We start from the raw sequence: 20,700 nt of genomic DNA, 5'->3' as shown, positions 1-20,700 counted from the left end.
TTACTTGTTGGGAGAAGACTGCTGGTAGTGGAATTCCTTACTTGTTGGGAGTAGACTAGGTGCTAGTAGCGGGATTCCTTACTTGATGGGAGTAGACTAGGTGCTGGTAGCGGAATTCCGTACTTGTTGGTAGTAGACTGCTGGTAGCGCTATTCCGTACTTGTTGGTAGTAGACTGTGCTGGTAGCGATATTCCTTACTTGTTGGTAGTAGACTGTGCTGGTAGTGGAATTCCTTACTTGTTGGGTGTAGACTGTGCTGGTAGTGGAATTCCTTACTTGTCGGGTGTAGACTGTGCTGGTAGTGGAATTCCTTACTTGTTGGGAGTAGACTAGGTGCTAGTAGCGGGATTCCTTACTTGATGGGAGTAGACTAGGTGCTGGTAGCGGAATTCCGTACTTGTTGGTAGTAGACTGCTGGTAGCGCTATTCCGTACTTGTTGGTAGTAGACTGTGCTGCTAGCGCTATTCCGTACTTGTTGGTAGTAGACTGTGCTGCTAGCGCTATTCCTTACTTGTTGGTAGTAGACTGTGCTGCTAGCGCTATTCCGTACTTGTTGGTAGTAGACTGTGCTGCTAGCGCTATTCCGTACTTGTTGGTAGTAGACTGTGCTGGTAGCGGGATTCCTTACTTGTTGGTAGTAGACTTGGTGCTAGTAGTGGAATTTCTTACTTGTTGGTAGTAGACTTGGTGCTGGTAGCGGGATTTCTTACTTGTTGGTAGTAGACTTGGAGCTGGTAGCGGGATTTCTTACTTGTTGGTAGTAGACTAGGTGCTGGTAGCGGGATTCCTTACTTGTTGGTAGTAGACTTGGTGCTGGTAGCGGGATTTCTTACTTGTTGGTAGTAGACTTGGTGCTAGTAGTGGAATTCCTTACTTGTTGGGAGTAGACTGCTAGTAGTGGAATTCCTTACTTGTTGGTAGTAGACTGTGCTGGTAGCGCTATTCCTTACTTGTTGGGGGTAGCCTTGGTGCTGGTAGCACTATTCCTTGGGAGTAGACTGTGTTAGCGGGATTCCTTACTTGTTGGGAGTAGACTAGGTGCTGGTAGCGCTATTCCTTACTTATTGGGAGTAGACTAGGTGCTGGTATCAGCATTTCTTATTTATTGGGAGTAGACTAGGTGCTGGTAGCGACATTCCTCATTTATTGGGAGTAGATTAGGTTATGTTATCAGGATTCCTTACTTATTAGGAGTAGCCTTGGTCCTGGTAGCGCATTCCTTATTTACGGGGAGTAGACTAGGTGCTGTTATCAGGATTCCTTACTTATTGGGAGTAGACTAGGTGCTGGTAGCGGCATTCCTCATTTATTGGGAGTAGACTAGGTGATGGTGGGGGCATTCATTTCTAGATCTCTCGACAAAGTGTCAAAATAACCATACGTTAAATAAAAAATAATCCTAGATAAAAAAAATAAAAAATAAAGGTTTTAATTTTTGCATTAATGCAAAATAACCTTTAGATCAGATTATGTATGAATACATTTTGTTGTTCTAAATCTAGTTTCGACATTACATTATCACTTATTATTTGAATTGTGCCCATAATAAAATTATTTGGTTTTGAAAAGGTCTGTCAACCTCAGGTTAAGCCAATTAACTGACGGTTGGTGTTGATCTGTTTTGTGTGAACGTGCGCTTGTAATCATCCACCATTGGATGTGTAACATTTGGTAATTCTGACTCAGTCTTGAGAGGAAGCCCGCAATATTGTTCCATTAGCAGCAACACAAACAAGATGGCACATACCACAGGTTTTGATATACCAGTCGTGAGACACTGGTTGGGACGAGGATGGGTTACCAATTCGAGAATGGGTTTTATAGTTATAAACGCAACTACATACAATCAATGTCAGATATTAGTTTTATTAAACAGCAAACCAAAAAACCAAAACCTCTCAAAAATAACAATATTAAACAAGTAAAGTTTTTTTGTTTTAATTTAACCTTGTGTCTATTCCATAACTAACTGGTTGAGAATGAACTAATAACTAATAAAATAAGTCCAATACGTTTTACAGTTACTATGTTAGGAGCCATTCAACATCAATTGTTGGGTAAAACCAAAAACAACGAAAACATTAAATATATATAAAATATTGGAACAGTGTAGCAGTCTTGGCTGATGGAGCCATTTATCAAGCAACAGACACGACCCCAATTGATCAACCTGCGAATCTGTTATATAGAATCATTGTTAAAACAAAACTCCAAAAGAAAAAAAGTAAAAAACAACAACAACAAAAACAAGACAAGTAATACACACACCCTTAAAAAACTAAATAACCCAACAATCCAACACATATAGAGACACCCTCCATGTAAAGCATATAATCGTGAAAAGTGAAAAATAGTTTTGCAATCAGCCCGAATTCACCATCACTCTCCCCATAAAAAAGTAATAATAAAAATAAATTAATAAACTAATAATAATAAGACATAAAAATCCCCCCACAAAACAGTATTTTGCACTTTGGCGAATTTCATAAAATCTGCAGTCAAATTAAAATTTCAATTGGTCAAACTGGAGACCTTGTCATAAAAAAACAGAAGAAGAAAAAAAAAGAAAAAAAAAAAAGCCCACCCAAAACTAAACTAAATAAAATAAATTTAAGGAATGATTAATTGCTCCTCTAACTTAGATTACTGGGAGCCATTTAAGATATTACCTTACTGATATCATATCAATTCACAGTGCTAAGGGCAGGTAAAAATTACTCTCCTCAGGTGAGTCCTGAAATTGGTGTTAAACCAAATTCTACTATAATTCACATTTGAGAAAAAGACAGCTCAAGGCTACTTAGTTGGGTCTAACAACAGTGGATGGTGTTCATGTATAAAGCTCGATTTCATGCTTCAAATACACAGGACCGCTTTAAAAACGCAACATTTTTTGGTTGCTATATTTTGTCGACCCCTTTTGGGGTACATGATCAATAAAAGTGTTAATGGATTTTCACGTCTATGCTCAGTGAAGCGTGATGCAGACTGCACGAAATGGTGTTGGGTCACAAATAGGTCCATACAAATATATCACGCACGAATTTTTATCATAATTGTTTTTATGATGATACCCATGGGACACACAATTAAATGTTTATCAGAATAGCTAGGCTTGCTGACAATTAATGGAATAAGGCGTTTGGGTCGTTGGTATGTTGCATGTCAACTTATCAACACATCAGGTAGCTAGATTTCTGGTGTCACCCATTAACTGTTTTGTTTCTTTTGTTTAACAACACAACTAGAGCACATTGTTTTATTAATCATCGGCTATTGGATGTGAGACATTAGGTAACTTTGACATATACTCTTTAAGAGGAAACCTGCTACATTTTGCCATTAGTAGAAAGGGATGTTTCATATGCACCATCCCACAAATATGATGGCACATGACGCGAAATTTGATATACCAGTTGGGACGAGAAATCGCCCAATGGGCCCACTGACGGGGATCAATATGAAACTGACCTCACATCAAGCGAGTGTTATACCAGTTGGCTATATCCCGCCCCTCAACTGTTTTGAGACTTGTAAAGAGATTGGGGTAGCCAAAGATCGCCTAAGACCTGGCCAGCCTAACACAAGAACAAGTTTAAAAGGACGCAGGATTTGAGAAATATTTTCCTGAGTTCAGCTTCCACTACCAAATAGTCAAGGGACATCACAGGTAGGTCTAATTTGTTACTAGTATCAGCATCTGAGAAATCATTTCTTGAGCTCAGCTTCCACTGCCGGACAAGTCGAGGGACATCACTAGCAGTTGTTACAAACACCAGACCAACGTACCAGTCTGGTAATTCTTCGACAGCCCGCAATCCGACGCGCATTCCGTTGATACGTAGAAGATGCAACACATTCATGTAATCGCGTAGCGGCCATAATGAAACCCGAGACGTTAAAAGAGAAATATTACCGCGCATGCGTAAACCAACGGGCTTGCACACTACAACTTTAGTGATAGTAAGTCATCATTTGGTGGTCAGTTATGAATTGCAATTGATTTTAAGATGTTCATTAAATGAAATATGAAATGTTTTGTACAACAGTGAGTGTTGCGTTTTTAAAGCGGTTCAGTACAGTATTTGGTATTTATTTTTGTTCAGCATTCAACAACCTAAAATATTCAAATCTTATCTGAGATAAATCATGGATTCAAGGTTCAGCTAATCCACTTGGCCTCCGTTCCGCTAGTGACGTTTTGATCTGGACTAGTGAAAATTACCAACTCTATTACTATAATACATAGGACACTAGTGCAAGCTTCTGTGAGGGCTAGTGATTTTTATCAAATAGTTGTCGAACACTGGAAAATACCTATGTTCACACTGAGATACCTATGTTCACACTCAGGTCAAGTGTCGCACACTTGTCACAAACTGTAGGATGTATTTGTGGTAACTACTTAACAAAACAATAATCAACATTTCAGAGCGCATCACATCAAGACAAGGCTACAGATCTTCTACGATTTCTTAGTGCTATGATGTAAAACCATTGCAAGCTATGACGACACTACGACTCTCGCCATAACCTACAACGGTTTTACGATATCGTAGCGCTAAGATAGCTTCGAAAATATGGGTCTATAGTCTTTAGCTTCTGTTCACATTATGGTGTCACTGGATTGAATATTTTAAGCAAGAAACTTAGGTGTTTTTTTTTTTTTAAACCAGAATTAACATTCACTGTTTGAAGGCGACATGTATCTCTGTTATTAAACTGGTGTGGTACTTTGTTAGGTAGCCTGACCTGCACAGAGTCTGTGTAGGAACACTGAAAAACACACAGATTTTGTCCTCCATTTGAAGACTTCATCTTGAACTCTGACCGGCACAACTTTCATCACTTCGCAGTCGTCGTCGTCGCATTTGGCATTTTTACTGTCTCAGTCGGTAGTGTCGTTTCTTTCGGCATGTCTGTTGGCAGTGTCATCATCACTATTGGTTGTGCCGGCAATATCGTCGAATCCGGCTCCATCGAATCCGGCTCTATCATATCAGACGCCTCCGCCTCCTGCTCATTCATCTGGAGGACACCGTCGTCGCGGCTGCAGCATATCTGGCACATGATGAGCTTGTGGATGTTGTACCTGAAGTTGCTGCTCGACAGGTAGTAGACGAACGGGTTGACCACCGAGTTAAAGCAACCCAGGAAGTAGAAGCCGACCCAGAGATCCGACGGTGCCACGTAGCCGAGCAGAGGATCGATTGTCCGGCCAACAAATTCTGGCGTCCAGCACAGGCCGAAACACGCCATGAGGATGCTGAGCGTGCGTACCATGACGACATCGTTCTGGTCCGTGGAAATGATGCTTAACCGGCGAGGGCGACCAAAACGCAGCTTCATGTGACAGAACACCATGATACCGGCAGGGATGTAGTACATGATGAGGCCGCAAATAATCGCGTATGTCATGTTGAACATAATCAGGCACCGCTTTCTGAACGAGAAACAGGGGATTGTTTTGCTCAAGCCTATTGCGTGCCACTCGTTCATGATGGGCGGGAAAGAGAAACACAAGGGGATAAGCCAGCAGATGGACAGCATGATTAGCACCCGGGCAAGGCCCATATGCTTCTGGTAGGTGGGGTGACAGATGACGATGTAACGGTGCACGGCTATCATGAGGATGTGAAGGATGGACGCCAAGAACAGCATCACGGTGATGCTGCCGAACACCAGACACAGCTGATGCCCCAGCACCCATCTGCTGTAGTGGTGGTATTTGTAAATACCGAACGGCATCACCAGTACACACACGCCGAGGTCAGCGACGGCACGAGACAGCACAAACAGGTTGGGCAGGTTCCGGAGTCGCTTGCAGGCGATGATGGCGAGGATGAGGATCATATTTACGGCCATGCCCAGCACAGCCAACAGACAAAGGACGATGATGGCGGCAATACTGTATCTAGTGCCAGGCAGTTCATCATCGCACGGCGTCGACGTGTTGTTCATATCTCTTTATGACTGATTTTTAAGAGTCCACTGAATGTCATTTAAATAAAGTAAACTCTAATCACAGCTTGTTGGCTTTATAAGGATTAAGCTGCGACTAGTATTCCTTTTAGAATGAGGACTAAACAGATCCACTTGATGGCAATTAACTAAACTAAACGCATCACAGACAACTTGTAGTCTTTCTTGTTAAAGTGAGTATGCAACAGGTTCACTTGATGTCATTTAAATAAACTAAAATCAAGTCCCAACAACTTGTGGATTTGGAAGGATTAAACTGCATCTGTGTGCCAGTGTATTCCTGTCTTTTAAGAGTGAGGACGTCCACGATGTAATTTAAAGAAACTAAACTCAAGTCATGGAAAACGTGTTTGCTAGAAACATTAAACTGCGATGATGTCCTGACCATACACTACTAGTATTACTTCCTTTTAGAGTAAGGAACAACAAGTTCACGTGATGTCATTTAAAGAAACTCAACTCAAATCATGGACAACTTCTTCTTTAGAAACATTAAATTGTGATGATGTCCTGACCATATGCTTCTAGTATTATTTCCTTTTAGAGTGAGATCAGAACAAGTTCACGTGATGACTTTTAAATAATCTAAACTGAAGTTGACTTCTGTGGAATTAAACTGTGACGATGACCTGACCATACACTTCTAGTTCACAAATACACATCTCCGAAGTAGCTATGGTTACACGTGGAACATTAACGAAGTGGTAAAGACATTTCATTCTTGGACTTTATGATGCATTTTCTTTTCTTTTTTCGTCTTCACGCCTTCTGTTACACAAACTGTCCCACCATATTCGTCGGCTGAAAGAACGAACAAGATACTAATGGTATGTTTGTTTGTTTGTTTGCTTATTTATTTATTTATTGGTATGAATGTAAAGTGGTTTTGAAAGAATTATGGGGCCTGGTGCGGAAAATACTTGTATTTCGTAAAAAAATTATTACATGGGTAATATGACGGGTAAACTAAAGTAAAACCCCACCTAACGACCACCCCGGTTCAAAGAACACCGCGCTATAAAGACTGATATCTGCTTATTATTTTATAGCAAAACCACCCCGCTATTACGGATTACGACCAGTAAAGTCAGACCCAATGGTAGTTTTCAGTGCATTTTGGACCCCACAAATGCGACCACAGCATTTACTTGCCACGTCACTGAAGTGACAAACAATAAATAACGTGGTAAAATCTTGCCTAGTTGTCCACGCAGTGGGGTTCAACTAGAAGTTAAATAATCTTATATTTATTTAGTTTGAAAGACAAAGGTATTACTTTCGAACTAGGAAGCCATAGTTAATTTCTGGAAGGTACGACGCACAGTCATTTTATTGTATAACTTGCACACAATAATGTTGAAAAGTAACATTTACACAGAGTAACATGGGATTTGTTTTAATAAAAGCATGCCGTACTAGTACTAGCCTAGTACTTTATTATTCATAGAAACTGACAACAAATGCAACGATTAGCTGCAAACAGTCAGTAAGACAGAATTGTTTGTGTTTGTATTACCTTTGGGTCAGTGGACGTCCTAAAACGTAATGCGGGTGTCCCTTGTTTAGATGGTTGTTAATCTCTATTGTGTAATAATTAAGATACAGAACGGGCCCAAGCTCACAAATAACTGAAACAGGTTTGACACTTGATTATACTTGCATTTCAATGTAAATGTTAATACACTGTTCTCGGTTTTATCAGTTTACGCATTACTGACGGCAATCGAAAAGGTGGTAGGACGTAAAATTCAGTTGATATTTACCAATCATCATTTTAAATGTTGGTAAATCTGTATTAGGACCACCCCACTACTAATACCAATTTTAATAAGTCTATCAGGTGGTCGCAATAGCGGGTTTTACTGTATTTGGATTCAGTAAATTTATACGTAATCATTTATATATAAATATTTTAAAAAATAAGAAGATAAAATAAAAGCAACTAGCAAGACGAACAACGTCGGCGGCGCTGTGGTCAGACCCTTTTATATCCAGTCAAGTATTTTCCGGACGATTTAAGCTTCATTACACATGCTACAGTTTACTATCATCTTAAACAAGAAAGAAGTGTTTTATTTAACGACGCACTCAACACATTTTATTTACGGTTATATGGCGTCAGACATATGGTTCAGGACCACACAGATTTTGAGAGGAAACCCGCTGTCACCACTACATGGGCTACTCTTCCGATAGGCAGCAAGGGATCTTTTATTTGCGCTTCCCACAGGCAGTATAGCACAAACCATGGCCTTTGTTGAACCAGTTATGGATCACTGGTCGGTGCAAGTGGTTTACACCTACCCATTGAGCCTTGCGGAGCACTCACTCAGGGTTTGGAGTCGGTATCTGGATTAAAAATCCCATGCCTCGACTGGGATCCGAACCCAGTACCTACCAGCCTGTAGACCGATGGCCTGCCAGTACGCCACCGAGGCCGGTATATCTTAAACAAAGAAATAAAGCGTCATAGACAGGACAAAATCGATGTTTGTGATCCCTATAATATATTTCGTGTAGTCAGTGGAATTTTAGACCAAATAAAATAAAATAATATTATTGAATTTAACTAATTCACACTCCTTCGCCCAGGGCCGCGTTCCATGAAAGAATTGTAGCCAAGGTTAATTGTAGTGACATAAGGTGGGTTTTACAACTGGCGCCATAAACTGTATAGATGTTCCACAAAGCAACCCCTACGGGTAGTCGTAAGTCCCCTTTAATGATTAAAATCTTTTTGTGCGAAGAAAGAAAGAAAAAGAAGTGTTTTATGTAACGACGCACTCAACACATTGTATTTACGGTTATATGGCGTCAGATATATGGTTAAGGACCACACAGATTTTGAGAGGAAACCCGCTGTCGCCACTACATGGGCTACTCTTCCGATTAGCAGCAAGGCATCTTTTATTTGCGCTTCCCACAGGCAGGATAGCACAAACCATGGCCTTTGTTGAACCAGTTAAGGATCACTGGTCGGTGCAAGTGGTTTACACCTACCCATTGAGCCTTGCGGAGCACTCACTCAAGGTTTGGAGTCGGTATCTGGATTAAAAATCCCATGCCTCGACTGGGATCCGAACCCAGTACCTACCAGCATGTAGACCGATGCTTTTAGGAACATCCTAGATGCATTCATTGGTATCGGACATTCATGAAATAACTTTGTCAGTTTATTTGCTAAGCGATAATTGCCGAATTCATAAGACATAAGAGTTATCTCCCATATTTCCGTGTGAAGGTCGTATAGCCTAAAATGTTTTTCATCGAATGCAGTTTCAGAAATAATATTTGGTATATATTGGATCCATTCTTACACATAAAGTTAGTATCCTTCTTAGAAATTACCAAATCATCGTCTAACTGCCCTTTGACATCTACGTTAGTGGCTTACAACTGCCTCGTACCTATTGTTAATTTTCACCATAATTTACGATAGTAAGCTACGCCGCGTCGTGGAACAGGCTGGCGATCGTAGCACAAAAATTAAGGTCGCGATGGTAGGTATTTACGGCGATAGTAGTGCTAAGATCGCTTCGTGGAATGAGGCCCAGGAATGCAATCTCGGTTATTTTCCTTGTCTCAACTCTTCTTCCACTATTACATATTGGTACAAATCAATTTTTCAAAAGATTGAATAAAATTGATATAGTGTTGTTAAATTGGTGTACTTAAAGTTGCATGATTAAAATGCACATTATAAATGAACTATATATTGAACATTGTAGGGCCTATAATTAAATTACAAATTATTTGGCTTCTTTATCGCTCGTTGTTATTTTAAAGGCCCATACAAACATGTTCAATCACTGGTGAACAGTACCCACCGAATTTGCAAGCACACCGCTTATTATATATGATGTTTGATGTCATTATATATCACTAATACGTTGTATAAAGTAGAAGTGGATTTAAAAAGAATCAGTAATGCACACTCGGTGCAGAAACTGAATTGATTACGATACATGGGAAACATGACGGGTAAACATTTGGATTCATTTTAATTTTTGTTTACTTCGTAGGCCTATCAGTTGGGGTTTTTTAATGCGTCGTTAAATAAAATATTTCCTTCAGTTTTTGTGGGGGTTTTTTTTTTTAGTAGGATTTTTTGTTATTGTTGTTTTGTTGGGGTTGGGGGGGGGGGGGAGGGGTTTAAACAAAATTATTATTATAATTTCTCCTTTCTTTTTTTTCTTTTTTAGCCGGCATTGTTAGTAATTAACAGCACATACTAGATTGCTTTCATTTCATTCAATTCAATTAAAATAATTAAGGGTCCTTTGTCAAAGTTTAAACAACAATATTTAGTTTATTTCCACATTTATTAACTACAAATTAATCGTCCGTCCGACGCCATATAACCGTAAATAAAATGTGTTGAGTGCGTCGTTAAATAAACCATTTCATTTCATTTCAAATTAATCGTCCAATCCTATGCATAACCTTTCCATAATTAAGTCAATAACCAACGAGAGAGGTTTCCCAAATAATTTGTGGCTAAATATAGCATAGTTTCTTTGTCAGTCGTCTGTAAAGAATTATCGAAAAACTTAGTAATCTTTTCTCGGTTTTTGGGGGGGTTTTCGCCGAAAGTCAGCTCAAGTCGCCGAGTTATTAGCAGTAGTGAGAAGTCGAAGTGGCCGAGTTATTAGCAGTAGTGAGAAGTCGAAGTGGCCGAGTTGTTAGCAGTAGTGAGAAGTCGAAGTGGCCGAGTTGTTAGCAGTAGTGAGAAGTCGAAGTGGCCGAGTTATTAACAGTAGTGAGAAGTCGAAGTCGCCGTAATATTCTGGACCTAAACTGATTTCAAAAACGAATCACACAACAGACGTCAAGACCCGGATTTGTTTAATATCCTGCTCACTTGGCAACTGGTCGCCGTATGTCGGTGTATTTTTAACTTTTGCGCCAGACTGTATACTCGAGTAATCGTGAACCGGCTTATTAACGGGAAATGGTTTCTGCGCACGCGCAATGTAATGTACGATTGACTTGATGAAATAATGTTTTACCTTCTTCAATTTATTATCAAAATCAACCAACAAATGTTAATATCCATATCAATTCTGAATATGTGTCTTGGTTTAGCATTCCCACAGAAATGACAGGTCTTTGCAGAAAAAAAACCCCATCGTTGTTTATACATTCCCCCTATTGGATCCCCATACAATAAAGAAGATATTTTTGACATTATTGAAAACTTATTGAACACATAGAACAGCATAGCCCACTTTTACTACTGGGTGATTTTAATGCTAGAACAAATTGTTTCCCAGATTACACTGTAATTGACACAGACATAGACATACTAAACAACATTGAAAATGATATGTTAGATTTTTTAATGACATATACAAATTAGAATTATATAATGCATCCATAGAAAGAGCATGTCAAGATACAGGCAAAGTAAATAGTCATGGCATTAAACTATTAAACATATATAAATCACATAATGTATATATAATAAATGACAGATTAGGACATGTTAAAAGAAAGAAAGAAGTGTTTTATTTAACGACGCACTCAACACATTTTATTTACGGTTATACGGCGTCAGACATGTGGTTAAGGACCACACAGATTTTTTTTTAGAGGAAACCCGCTGTCGCCACATAGGCTACTCTTTTACGACAGGCAGCAAGGGATCTTTTATTTCCGCTTCCCACAGGCAGGATAGCACAAACCATGGCCTTTGTTGAACCAGTTACGGATCACTGGTCGGTGCAAGTGGTTTGCACCTACCCATTGAGCCTTGCGGGGAACTCAGTCAGGGTTTGGAGTCGGTATCTGGATTAAAAATTCCATGCCTCGACTGGGATCCGAACCCAGTACCTACCAGCCTGTAGACCGATTGCCTGCTACGACGCCACCGAGGCCGGTTGGACATGATAAATACATAGGAAAATTGACTTGTAAAGACAGCTATGTTGGTAATTATGCCATTGGCAACCATCATTTATTTAAAATCGCTAAAAAGTGTGATGTATGTGAGTCTGACCCATTTTTTTCTGCCGATGTACATTGCCTTAAATGTTGATAAACATTTTAATGATAACGATATTTCTAGTTGTATGACATATCCAGCTAACAAAAAGCTTAGTAAATGGAAACCCGAAAAATCAACATAATTTAAAAATAAAATTAACCTGGACTCACTCAAAATCATATCCACAATGCTTCATAATCAGTCTGTTGACATTCAAACACGTGTCGATACTGCAATACAGACTATGAAAAATCAACTTTTAGATGCGACTGAATCGACTCTAGGTCATGCACGATCTTGCATGATCAAGCGACGTGTAAAACTGAAAGGTAACCAATCACTGTTCGGTAAGACACAGTGTTGTCGAGTTCGCGGAAAATATCATGTGGCCAAAAAAACATAAAAGTCAAGAAAAACTTTAGATAATAAACAAAGATTAATGGATGCAAGTAAAACGTATAAAAAGTCCTTGCTGAAAGAACATTCTGTTCAAAGATTTAATATAGAAAAAAAAATGCGACAACTGAGAACAAACGACCCAAAAGCGTTTTACAAACTACTTAAACCACCTAACGAAGATAATAACTTACCACCGTTAGATGATTTCTATTTTTTTCCCCAAACTTTAAACAAAGGCGAATCTGACGATAACGAAACAAAAATAAACTTGAATAACATAGACTCAGATAGTAAAAATATTTCAAACAGTAGGATTGAAGAAAATGAAATATTAAATGCTATAAAACAACTGAAAAACGGTAAGTCACGTGGAATCGATAATATAATTAATGAATATATTAAAACAACTGCCGGCATGGTGCTACCAATCTATAGTAAACAGTTTAACATAATCTTCGACAATAGTGTTTTTCCTAATGAATAATTAAACCCATTTTTTAAAATAAAGGAAATCACTCATTACGGACGCGTAATATGAGTTACGAAAACATCGATATCATTTAAACTATTCATTTAAAATTCATAAGGCACATCCAACCAGTTAAAAAGGGCACCCCGCCATTCATGTTATATGGAGAACTAGGAAGAAGACCCCTTAAATTAAATACTAGTATTCAACAAAAATTTATACGTTTTTGGGCCCGTATCGTATCTGGTAAACAAACAAAATCATCGTTTTTACTGCATAAATTAATGTTACACGACTCTTCTTTTAATGGATATAGTTATAAATTGATAAAAATGGTCGACGATATATTTAACCAGCTAGGCATGACAAATGTTTGGATGTCACGTAACTTTTCATCTATAAAAATACTTCTTAATCAAGTAAAATTAAGACAAAACGACCAGTGTTTACAACGTTGGAATAGTAACATAGTTTTATCATCAAGAGATAAAACATACACTATATCTAAAGAAAACCTTAGATTAGAAAAATATCGTATTATATTACCACAAACATCCTGGGCTACATTACTCAAATTTAGAACATCTAGCCACTACTTACCAATCGAAATAGGACGCTGAAACAACACCCCAGTAGGAGATCGAACGTGCATATTATATAACAATAAAGACATTGTAAACGAATTTCACTATTTATTCACATGCACTTATTTCACTAACTCCCGTAAACATTCGCTTAAGCCATATTATTATAATAAACGAAGTACGCTGAAATTTAAACTAATGGCGAATAACAAAATAAGTGTCCTTAAGAAATTATGTAAATTAATACAAGAAATTATTGATAAATGCAGTAAACTATAAAAGAACACTGGCCTATATATATGTGTGCGCGTCTTGATTAGCACATTTGGTAAAAATTACAATACTGTGACATTACTTTATTCATTTGTATTAATACTATTGTACTATTGTCTCCTGTAAACCCTGTCTTGTCACTACAGTTTATATATCATGTTCTTCATATGCCGTTGCTTAACGGCCTGAGTGTAATGTTCTGTTGTGAAGATATATATACTGAACAAAAAAAGAAACTTCCGATTTGTACATATAGTATTTGTTGTGTTAAAGAATTCATTGTGTAATGAAATTATATAGGTAGTATTAGCCTTGAGCTGTATTATCAGGATTCATGAATTTTATCGATTATTTTTGCACTGTTACTCGTCGACAACGTGAAATTCATTTTGCACGTGCATGCATGCTTCGACATGTCCCGTGTAGTATTCGATCAATTTGTTTTACTTGTCTTACTGACATTGTTGTCAAGTGAACGAAAACGCTTCAAAATTTGTTAAAAAATTGACGTTTTTTTTTTACATTGTAGCATTTTTAGTATGCCAAAAATACCCAATAATTTACGCGAACGGGCGATTGGCATGCTTGATGCTGGCATGTTGACAGAAGACGTTGCAAGGCATGTTGGGAGTTCTAGTCGAGCGATACGAAATCTTCGCGTAAGATTTCAAACGACAGGAAGCACCAACGACTTGCCACGTCGTGGACGTCCGCGTGTTACAACGCGTGGTCAAGACGGCTATATCATGAACACGCATTTGCGCAATCGATTCCAAACTGCCACTGTTACTGCTGCTAACACACCTGGGCTTCATAATAACCGAATCAGTGGGCAAACTGTTCGTAATCGTCTGCGGGAGAACGGTTTACATGCACGATGCCCTTACGTCGGATGCGTTTTAACGCAACGTCACCGTCTAAATCGTCTTAATTAGGCACATGTACACACTCGTTGGATATGGCGACGCTGGAATACCGTTCTTTTTTCGGATGAATCCAGATTTTCTTTACAACGTGGCGATGGCAGGGTGCGCGTCTACCGTAGGAGAAATGAACGCTATGCTGACTGTTGTGTTCTTGAACGAGATCGTTTCGGGGTGGGGGTTGTGTCATGGTCTGGGCAGCCATTGCCCATGGTTATTGTTCACCACTAGTCGTCATTGATGGCAATTTAAATGCTCAACGTTACCGCGATGACATTCTCGCTCATCACGTCATTTACCTGTTCCATAACAACGCCAACATCTCGATTTTTCAGCATGATAATGCCACCTCTCATACAGCTAGAGACACTGTAAATTTTCTTAGGACAAATAACATTGATTTCATTGATGACTGGCCCGCTAAAAGTCCTGATCTCAATCCCATCGAGCATGTCTGGGATAGTCTGGACAGACGATCGAGGCGTCGCCCCAACCCACCTGCTAACGTCAACGAACTTCGTCAAGCGCTCATTCAGGAATGGAACAATATTCCACAGGTAGAAATCAACACTTTAGTCAATTCTATGCGCCTGCGATGCACTGCAGTGGTCAATTCAAGAGGTGGTCATACCCGTTATTAAGTGGGTGGGTTTTTTTTTTAACCCCTACCACACTTGGTCAAAATTTCTCCCAGTTTCTGTTAACCTCTGGCCATGATTTTTGCACCAAACGATGCATCATGGAACACTCTTTAAACGCATATATAACAATTACTCCCCCGGTTTGTTTTCATCGTTATGTTCAAGCAAAGTTAGCGGAAGTTTCTTATTTTGTTCAGTATACATGTCGTAGTTCAATGGTGACATTCTTGAGATACACCTGTAAACCAGGCTATGGTTTTTTTTGTGAACTGAACTGAACTGAACTTTATTTACACTCAGGCCGTAGTCTACGGCACATGAGGAAATTTTTACATAAAACAATACATTGTGACTAATTGGTGAAAGTAAATAACATACATAGGGGAAAGTGGTCTAATCTAAGACGGGCTCCTTAAGCAAATTCCTAAATTAATAGTAATTGTTTAAATATAAATCAAATACAATAATGATTGCTTTATTGTTTAACATGTGTAATTGATGTATAAAGCACAGACTCCAGTTGCATTTAACTCTTTTATGAACGAAAATCAAATTAGTAAACCATAAAACAATCCCATTTTACCCAAACTATTATATAAAACGGGTCCCTGGACATAATTTTTGAAAAAGGAATAATACACAATATCGGGTCTTAAAAACTGGTTGTTCATGCTATTAAATGAAATGAACAGACATCTAATACAACAAAACTAACAACTGCTATGTGATACATTGCCCATTACTATCCCCAAAAGGTATGATGCATTTCATAAAGTATATGCGACATCAAAAGATTGCTTAAACCATCCATCTTCAGTCACTTGTACAAAGATCGCAGTAATATGTATCATTTTCCGCGCCAGAGCATTCTTGATGGGCCCACTGTTTACACGCCATGCACTGGGTCCATTTCTCATCCTGCCTAGATTTGGAAAACGTCTCTTTACAAAATAAGCAAGGTGTGTCGGTCTGGGACGTATCCATGGTCACCTTAGACTCCTTGTTCCCTCCTTTTCCATTTGACGAAGTTGATCTTTTTATAGCTCGTTATGTGACAGGAACAGAACTAGATGGACTACTCTCCATGGTTTGCTCCAAACTGTTCTTGTATGGGCTGCTTCTTAAGATAACTGTTTGTCCCCTGGATTTTGATGGTTTGCGACGTTCTGACTGCTTAGCTTTTGGAATGGGTGATAGTTCAGTGAAAGATACATAATCCTGTTTTTTGTCCAGTGCCAGATGTTGTTGGTTTAAATGTGGGTGCTTGCACTAGATGAACATCATCTTGTGTTTGATTGCTGTTGGATGCTGATGGTTGTGTCTTCGTCTGCACTGGAGGTACATCATCTAGTCCTTGTGCAGTGTCGGATGTTGATGGCTGAATAGTGGTTATACTATCCATAGGAGCACTGATGATTAGTTCTTGGTCATCTGCATCTGATCCATCTGTTCTCTCATCCAGTTAAGGTGCTGGAAGATCTGTGGGTTCAGATGCTGCAAAATCACCATCATCGAATACATCGCGATTGAGTGGCCAAATTCCTGTCTTGAAAACCATTTACTGCATTGACAGGTGTGGCTGCACGTAAATGCCCATCACTGAACAAACCGGCAATCTGAAACTTGGTTACAACTCTTCCAGGATGGTTACGAAGCCACCTTTCTACTTCCTGAGTGTAGTATGTCATTAGCGATTTCATGAATGAGACATCCGGTGGCTGTAGACGATGGGTACAGTGAGGCGGGAGGCAAACGATGTGGGCACTGTGTTCTCGTGCCATCAAAATCACCTGCAAGTTGTTTGTGTGGGTCTTGTGTCCATCAATAATATGGAGGACAGGTTTATCATGAGAAGGATTAGAATGCTGCAAGAAGTGTTTGAACCACTGCGTAAAAAATATCTAACTGCATCCATCCAGCGGGGTGTGGGACAGCAATTGCACCAGGTGGTGCATTGTCCATTAGCTCAGGTTTCATACGGACTTTGGAGATTAATAATGGCGGAATGAAATTTCCAGCTGTGTTCACGCATATTTCAGTGGTTATCAACTGTCCTCGCTCATTAGAGGTTAAACAGCCAACGCGTTTCTTACCACGGTGAGCCGAGATCTTCGATGGTCTGTTGGGTACATTGGTTATGCCAGTTTCGTCAACATTGTATATGCAGTCAGGAGTGAACTTGTGTTTTTCAAAAAAGGGATTCTAACTGATCAGTCTTTTCTTTACGTGGTCTGTACCTGTGGTTCCTGACTGACAGGTGTATATTTCGACGGTCCCCAGTCAATGTGTTTAGACACACTAAAAATACGTGCCTCTCTTATTAAGATTACAGGGTATTGTGTGATAACCACGTGGACAGCCCTAAAATCGTAATGGACATTATCAGCCGTCCTGCTTTATTACTGTAAATAATTTTGTAAAACGCTTGATTAAGTAGACTTTCCCATCTAAAATCACAGAAATTGACCAATTACATAGTCCCAAAGAAAAGAAAAGTATCACTTGTATTACAAGTCAGGTTGATGAAAGCGAAGCGCCTTGTCTTAAATTAGAGTGTTTGTTTACAATGTGCATACAGGAGCTGATCGGAACTGACGTCACGTCGCCCCAAGCTATAGCACCAGACGACACAAAAACGAAACAAAATGGCTGCCTCCAGTTAGCAGGAATAATCATTGTGTTTTATTAACTCTAAAATTACGCGTTTTTCATTTGTTAAAGTGTCAGTATGCGTTGGTAGTCCGGGTATGCATGTTTCCAACACATACGGCTCTTGTTTGAGTTGACTGTCATTTAAAACGGAAACGTCATGCACCTAGTTTAACGGGTTGGAAGTAATTTCAAATTGCTTGCATTTCACGTCTGTATAAACTAATGGAGAATGTACGAGGGTGTGTGGATTCTCATCAGTGGATGGGTGGCAATAAGTGTGATGCACGTGCTAAACGTGTAATCTCTGACTTCCGATTTAGTTTCCGACAATCTTCGCTGTGTTCCGCCTAAATATATTATTCCTATCACTAGTATCAGGTTAATAAGGCTTAAATTACATATGTATTTGATGATGCAGATGTTTGTTTATGTAATGAATGTATATTTATGTTATAGTTACTGTAGATAAATATATATTATGTTGTTGGTTTTGCTCTGCTCATATGCGGGTGTTATGCAAATACATTATTCTTATTCTTGTAAGGAGATGAAAAGTGACATCATTGGAATACTGACGTCATTCAAATTAAAAGTTAGCTATATTATTATAATGATTCGCCACATTAAAATAAAAACTGGTCTGCTAAACTGGACACCCGTCAAAAAAATTTAACAATCGGGCAAGACTTAATAGGTCGACATGTTTTTATTTTTCATAATTCTGGACAAAATATTAATTTTAAGTTTTAAAAGATGAAAGAAATAAAAAGTACCTTTAGTCAAATATATCATATAAAAAACAATTACCATTGGATAGGTTTTATTTATTGTGTGTGAAGCCAAAACAAGGGTGGGAGAAGTGACTGCCGTCGATCTTAGTTAATGCGTGCGACACATTCCATCCTAATATATATTCTGTCAAAAAAGAAACGCATGGGTGATAGGGAAAGAAGAAAACTGTTTGATTTGACAAAATATCGGGGTGGGGTTTTTTTTTGTACAAAGTTGCTGACTGACCATGTTTGTTAATGTTCCTGGAATGGGACAGCATTCCCAAATGCACCCTAAAACAAATTTAACGCACGTTGTGGCACGGTGTGCGATAAATTGCAGGAAATCGGCGTGAAATTGTCAGATTTTGGCGAATGCACGTGAAACTCGGGGGAAAGATTGGGGTAGTGGTGGGTATTTAAAGCTGCAATGCTCGCAATGATGCCTCATTTCCATTTCGACGTAGATGAGTTACAAGATGCCAAGACTAAACCTGATGAATCGAAACATTGCAATAGGCCGCCTCCAGTTTGGTGAATCGTAGTCAGCAGTCGCACGCCACATGAACGTCTATCGGAGCACCATTTCACGTATCTGGGACAGGCACCAGCAGTTTTAATCAGCCGAAGACCGACCCAGCATAACAACTGCAGCACAAGATCGCTACATCCGGGTTCTGCACTTGCGTTCCTAATTGCGACACAAGTTATGGTTCACATATTCACTTCTAGCAAATGGTGAAGAATTAAAACAATATGTATGTTTAATGGTAAGCCTTCTGTCTGTATTTTGTCATGCTATTTTGTAATATTGTGCATTGACCTTTTGGGACATGAGTATATAGCGTAAGAGACAGCCGGAGTGAACTGGTTAATGAACCACCTGTTCGGATCGGTATTACAGCCATATCCGGTCTTATAGCAAAAAACTGAGACGGAAATGTTCACATTTTTGGAGTGAAAATAAATGCTTATATAATGTATGTTCGCAATGATGTATGTTGTTAGTGCCAACGAGAACACGTTCTATTGACAATCTTCATTTGAAGTTGGGCAATTTAACATGGGTTTCAATGGCAGATGACATCTGTGTAGTGAGGCCATAATGTAAAACATTAAATTACTGTTTATCCCCAAAAATATAAGTTGTTTAGCAAGCCAAGATGAGAATGTACTAGTGTAGCATCCTCATAATGATAAAAGGTAATTTCATTGATGTGGATTTTAGCCAAGATTATGGGGGCCCTCTTTGGGTAAATATTGCAAACATGTCAATTTTATTTATTTATTTTTATTTTCTTTGTTTTTTTTATATTTGGGTGGCCCGTGGGTGTCAAAATGTATATGCAAGTGTTCTTACATGTAATATATAAATTGATCTGAGTGTCTAACATTGAGTTTCTCATTGTAAAAGGTCAAAATTCAAGGTCACACGGTCAGTATTCAAATTCACCCTAATTTCTGCGATTTTGTTTATAATGATTTTTTTTTTAATGTACAGTCATATACAGAAAAACACAGGATTTCAACACTTCACTATGAAATAATTGTTGCCCATAGCAACTATTGATGAAAACTGATATTTTAATGAACTAACTAGATAGTTAGCTTCTTTGTATGTTCCTTATATCAGAACTACCAAAAAGGTCATACATTACAATGTAGTGGCTGTTTGTTTGATGGCTATCTGCTGTGTGGATGACCAAGGTGTAACAATGTGATATGAAATTTTATTGGATGGTATGGTGCATCTATCTTTTGGTGTATTGTTTAGAGTTCATAAGTTACACTGGTCTAGTATGGCTTTTCATGGTGTAAATGACCCAAATTATTAAATTGACTTCAAACCAAGTTCGACAAAATCTGTTAATAAACTTTAAGGTCTCACTACAGAGATCACTTCCGGGTGAGAGTTCATTCATCATGGTCCACTATAGTTCTTAATTGTGACACAAGTTATGGTTCACATATTCACTTCTAGGAAATGGTGAAGAATTAAAACAATATGTATGTTTAATG

The 20,700-nt window shown here is 38.7% G+C and overlaps 1 protein-coding gene across 10 annotated transcripts in view; it reads right to left on the bottom strand.

Moving 5' to 3' along the window:
• The window catches only part of LOC121384993 (5-hydroxytryptamine receptor 4-like), a 31,016-nt gene that overhangs the window by 9,321 nt on the left and 995 nt on the right, over positions 1 to 20,700 (bottom strand). For 2 of the 10 annotated variants that reach the window (XM_041515515.1, XM_041515517.1), the window contains exons 2-3: positions 12,141 to 12,200; positions 1,849 to 6,785 (exon numbers count right to left, since the gene is read on the bottom strand). The exons of 6 other annotated variants lie outside the window; for them this stretch is intronic. In XM_041515515.1, the coding sequence (XP_041371449.1) occupies positions 4,848 to 5,963 (1,116 nt within the window). In that variant the 5' untranslated portion in view covers positions 5,964 to 6,785; positions 12,141 to 12,200 and the 3' untranslated portion in view covers positions 1,849 to 4,847. Of the gene's footprint in view, positions 1 to 1,848; positions 6,786 to 12,140; positions 12,201 to 20,700 lie in introns of those variants that run through there. 2 more of the 10 variants (XM_041515512.1, XM_041515516.1) reach the window with 2 other exon arrangements.

This window comes from Gigantopelta aegis, chromosome 11 (genome assembly GCF_016097555.1).
Source record: "Gigantopelta aegis isolate Gae_Host chromosome 11, Gae_host_genome, whole genome shotgun sequence".
NCBI classification, from domain to species: Eukaryota; Metazoa; Mollusca; class Gastropoda; order Neomphalida; family Peltospiridae; genus Gigantopelta; species Gigantopelta aegis.
Note: the sequence above shows the minus strand (reverse complement) of the source record. Positions and strands in the feature narration are given on the sequence as shown.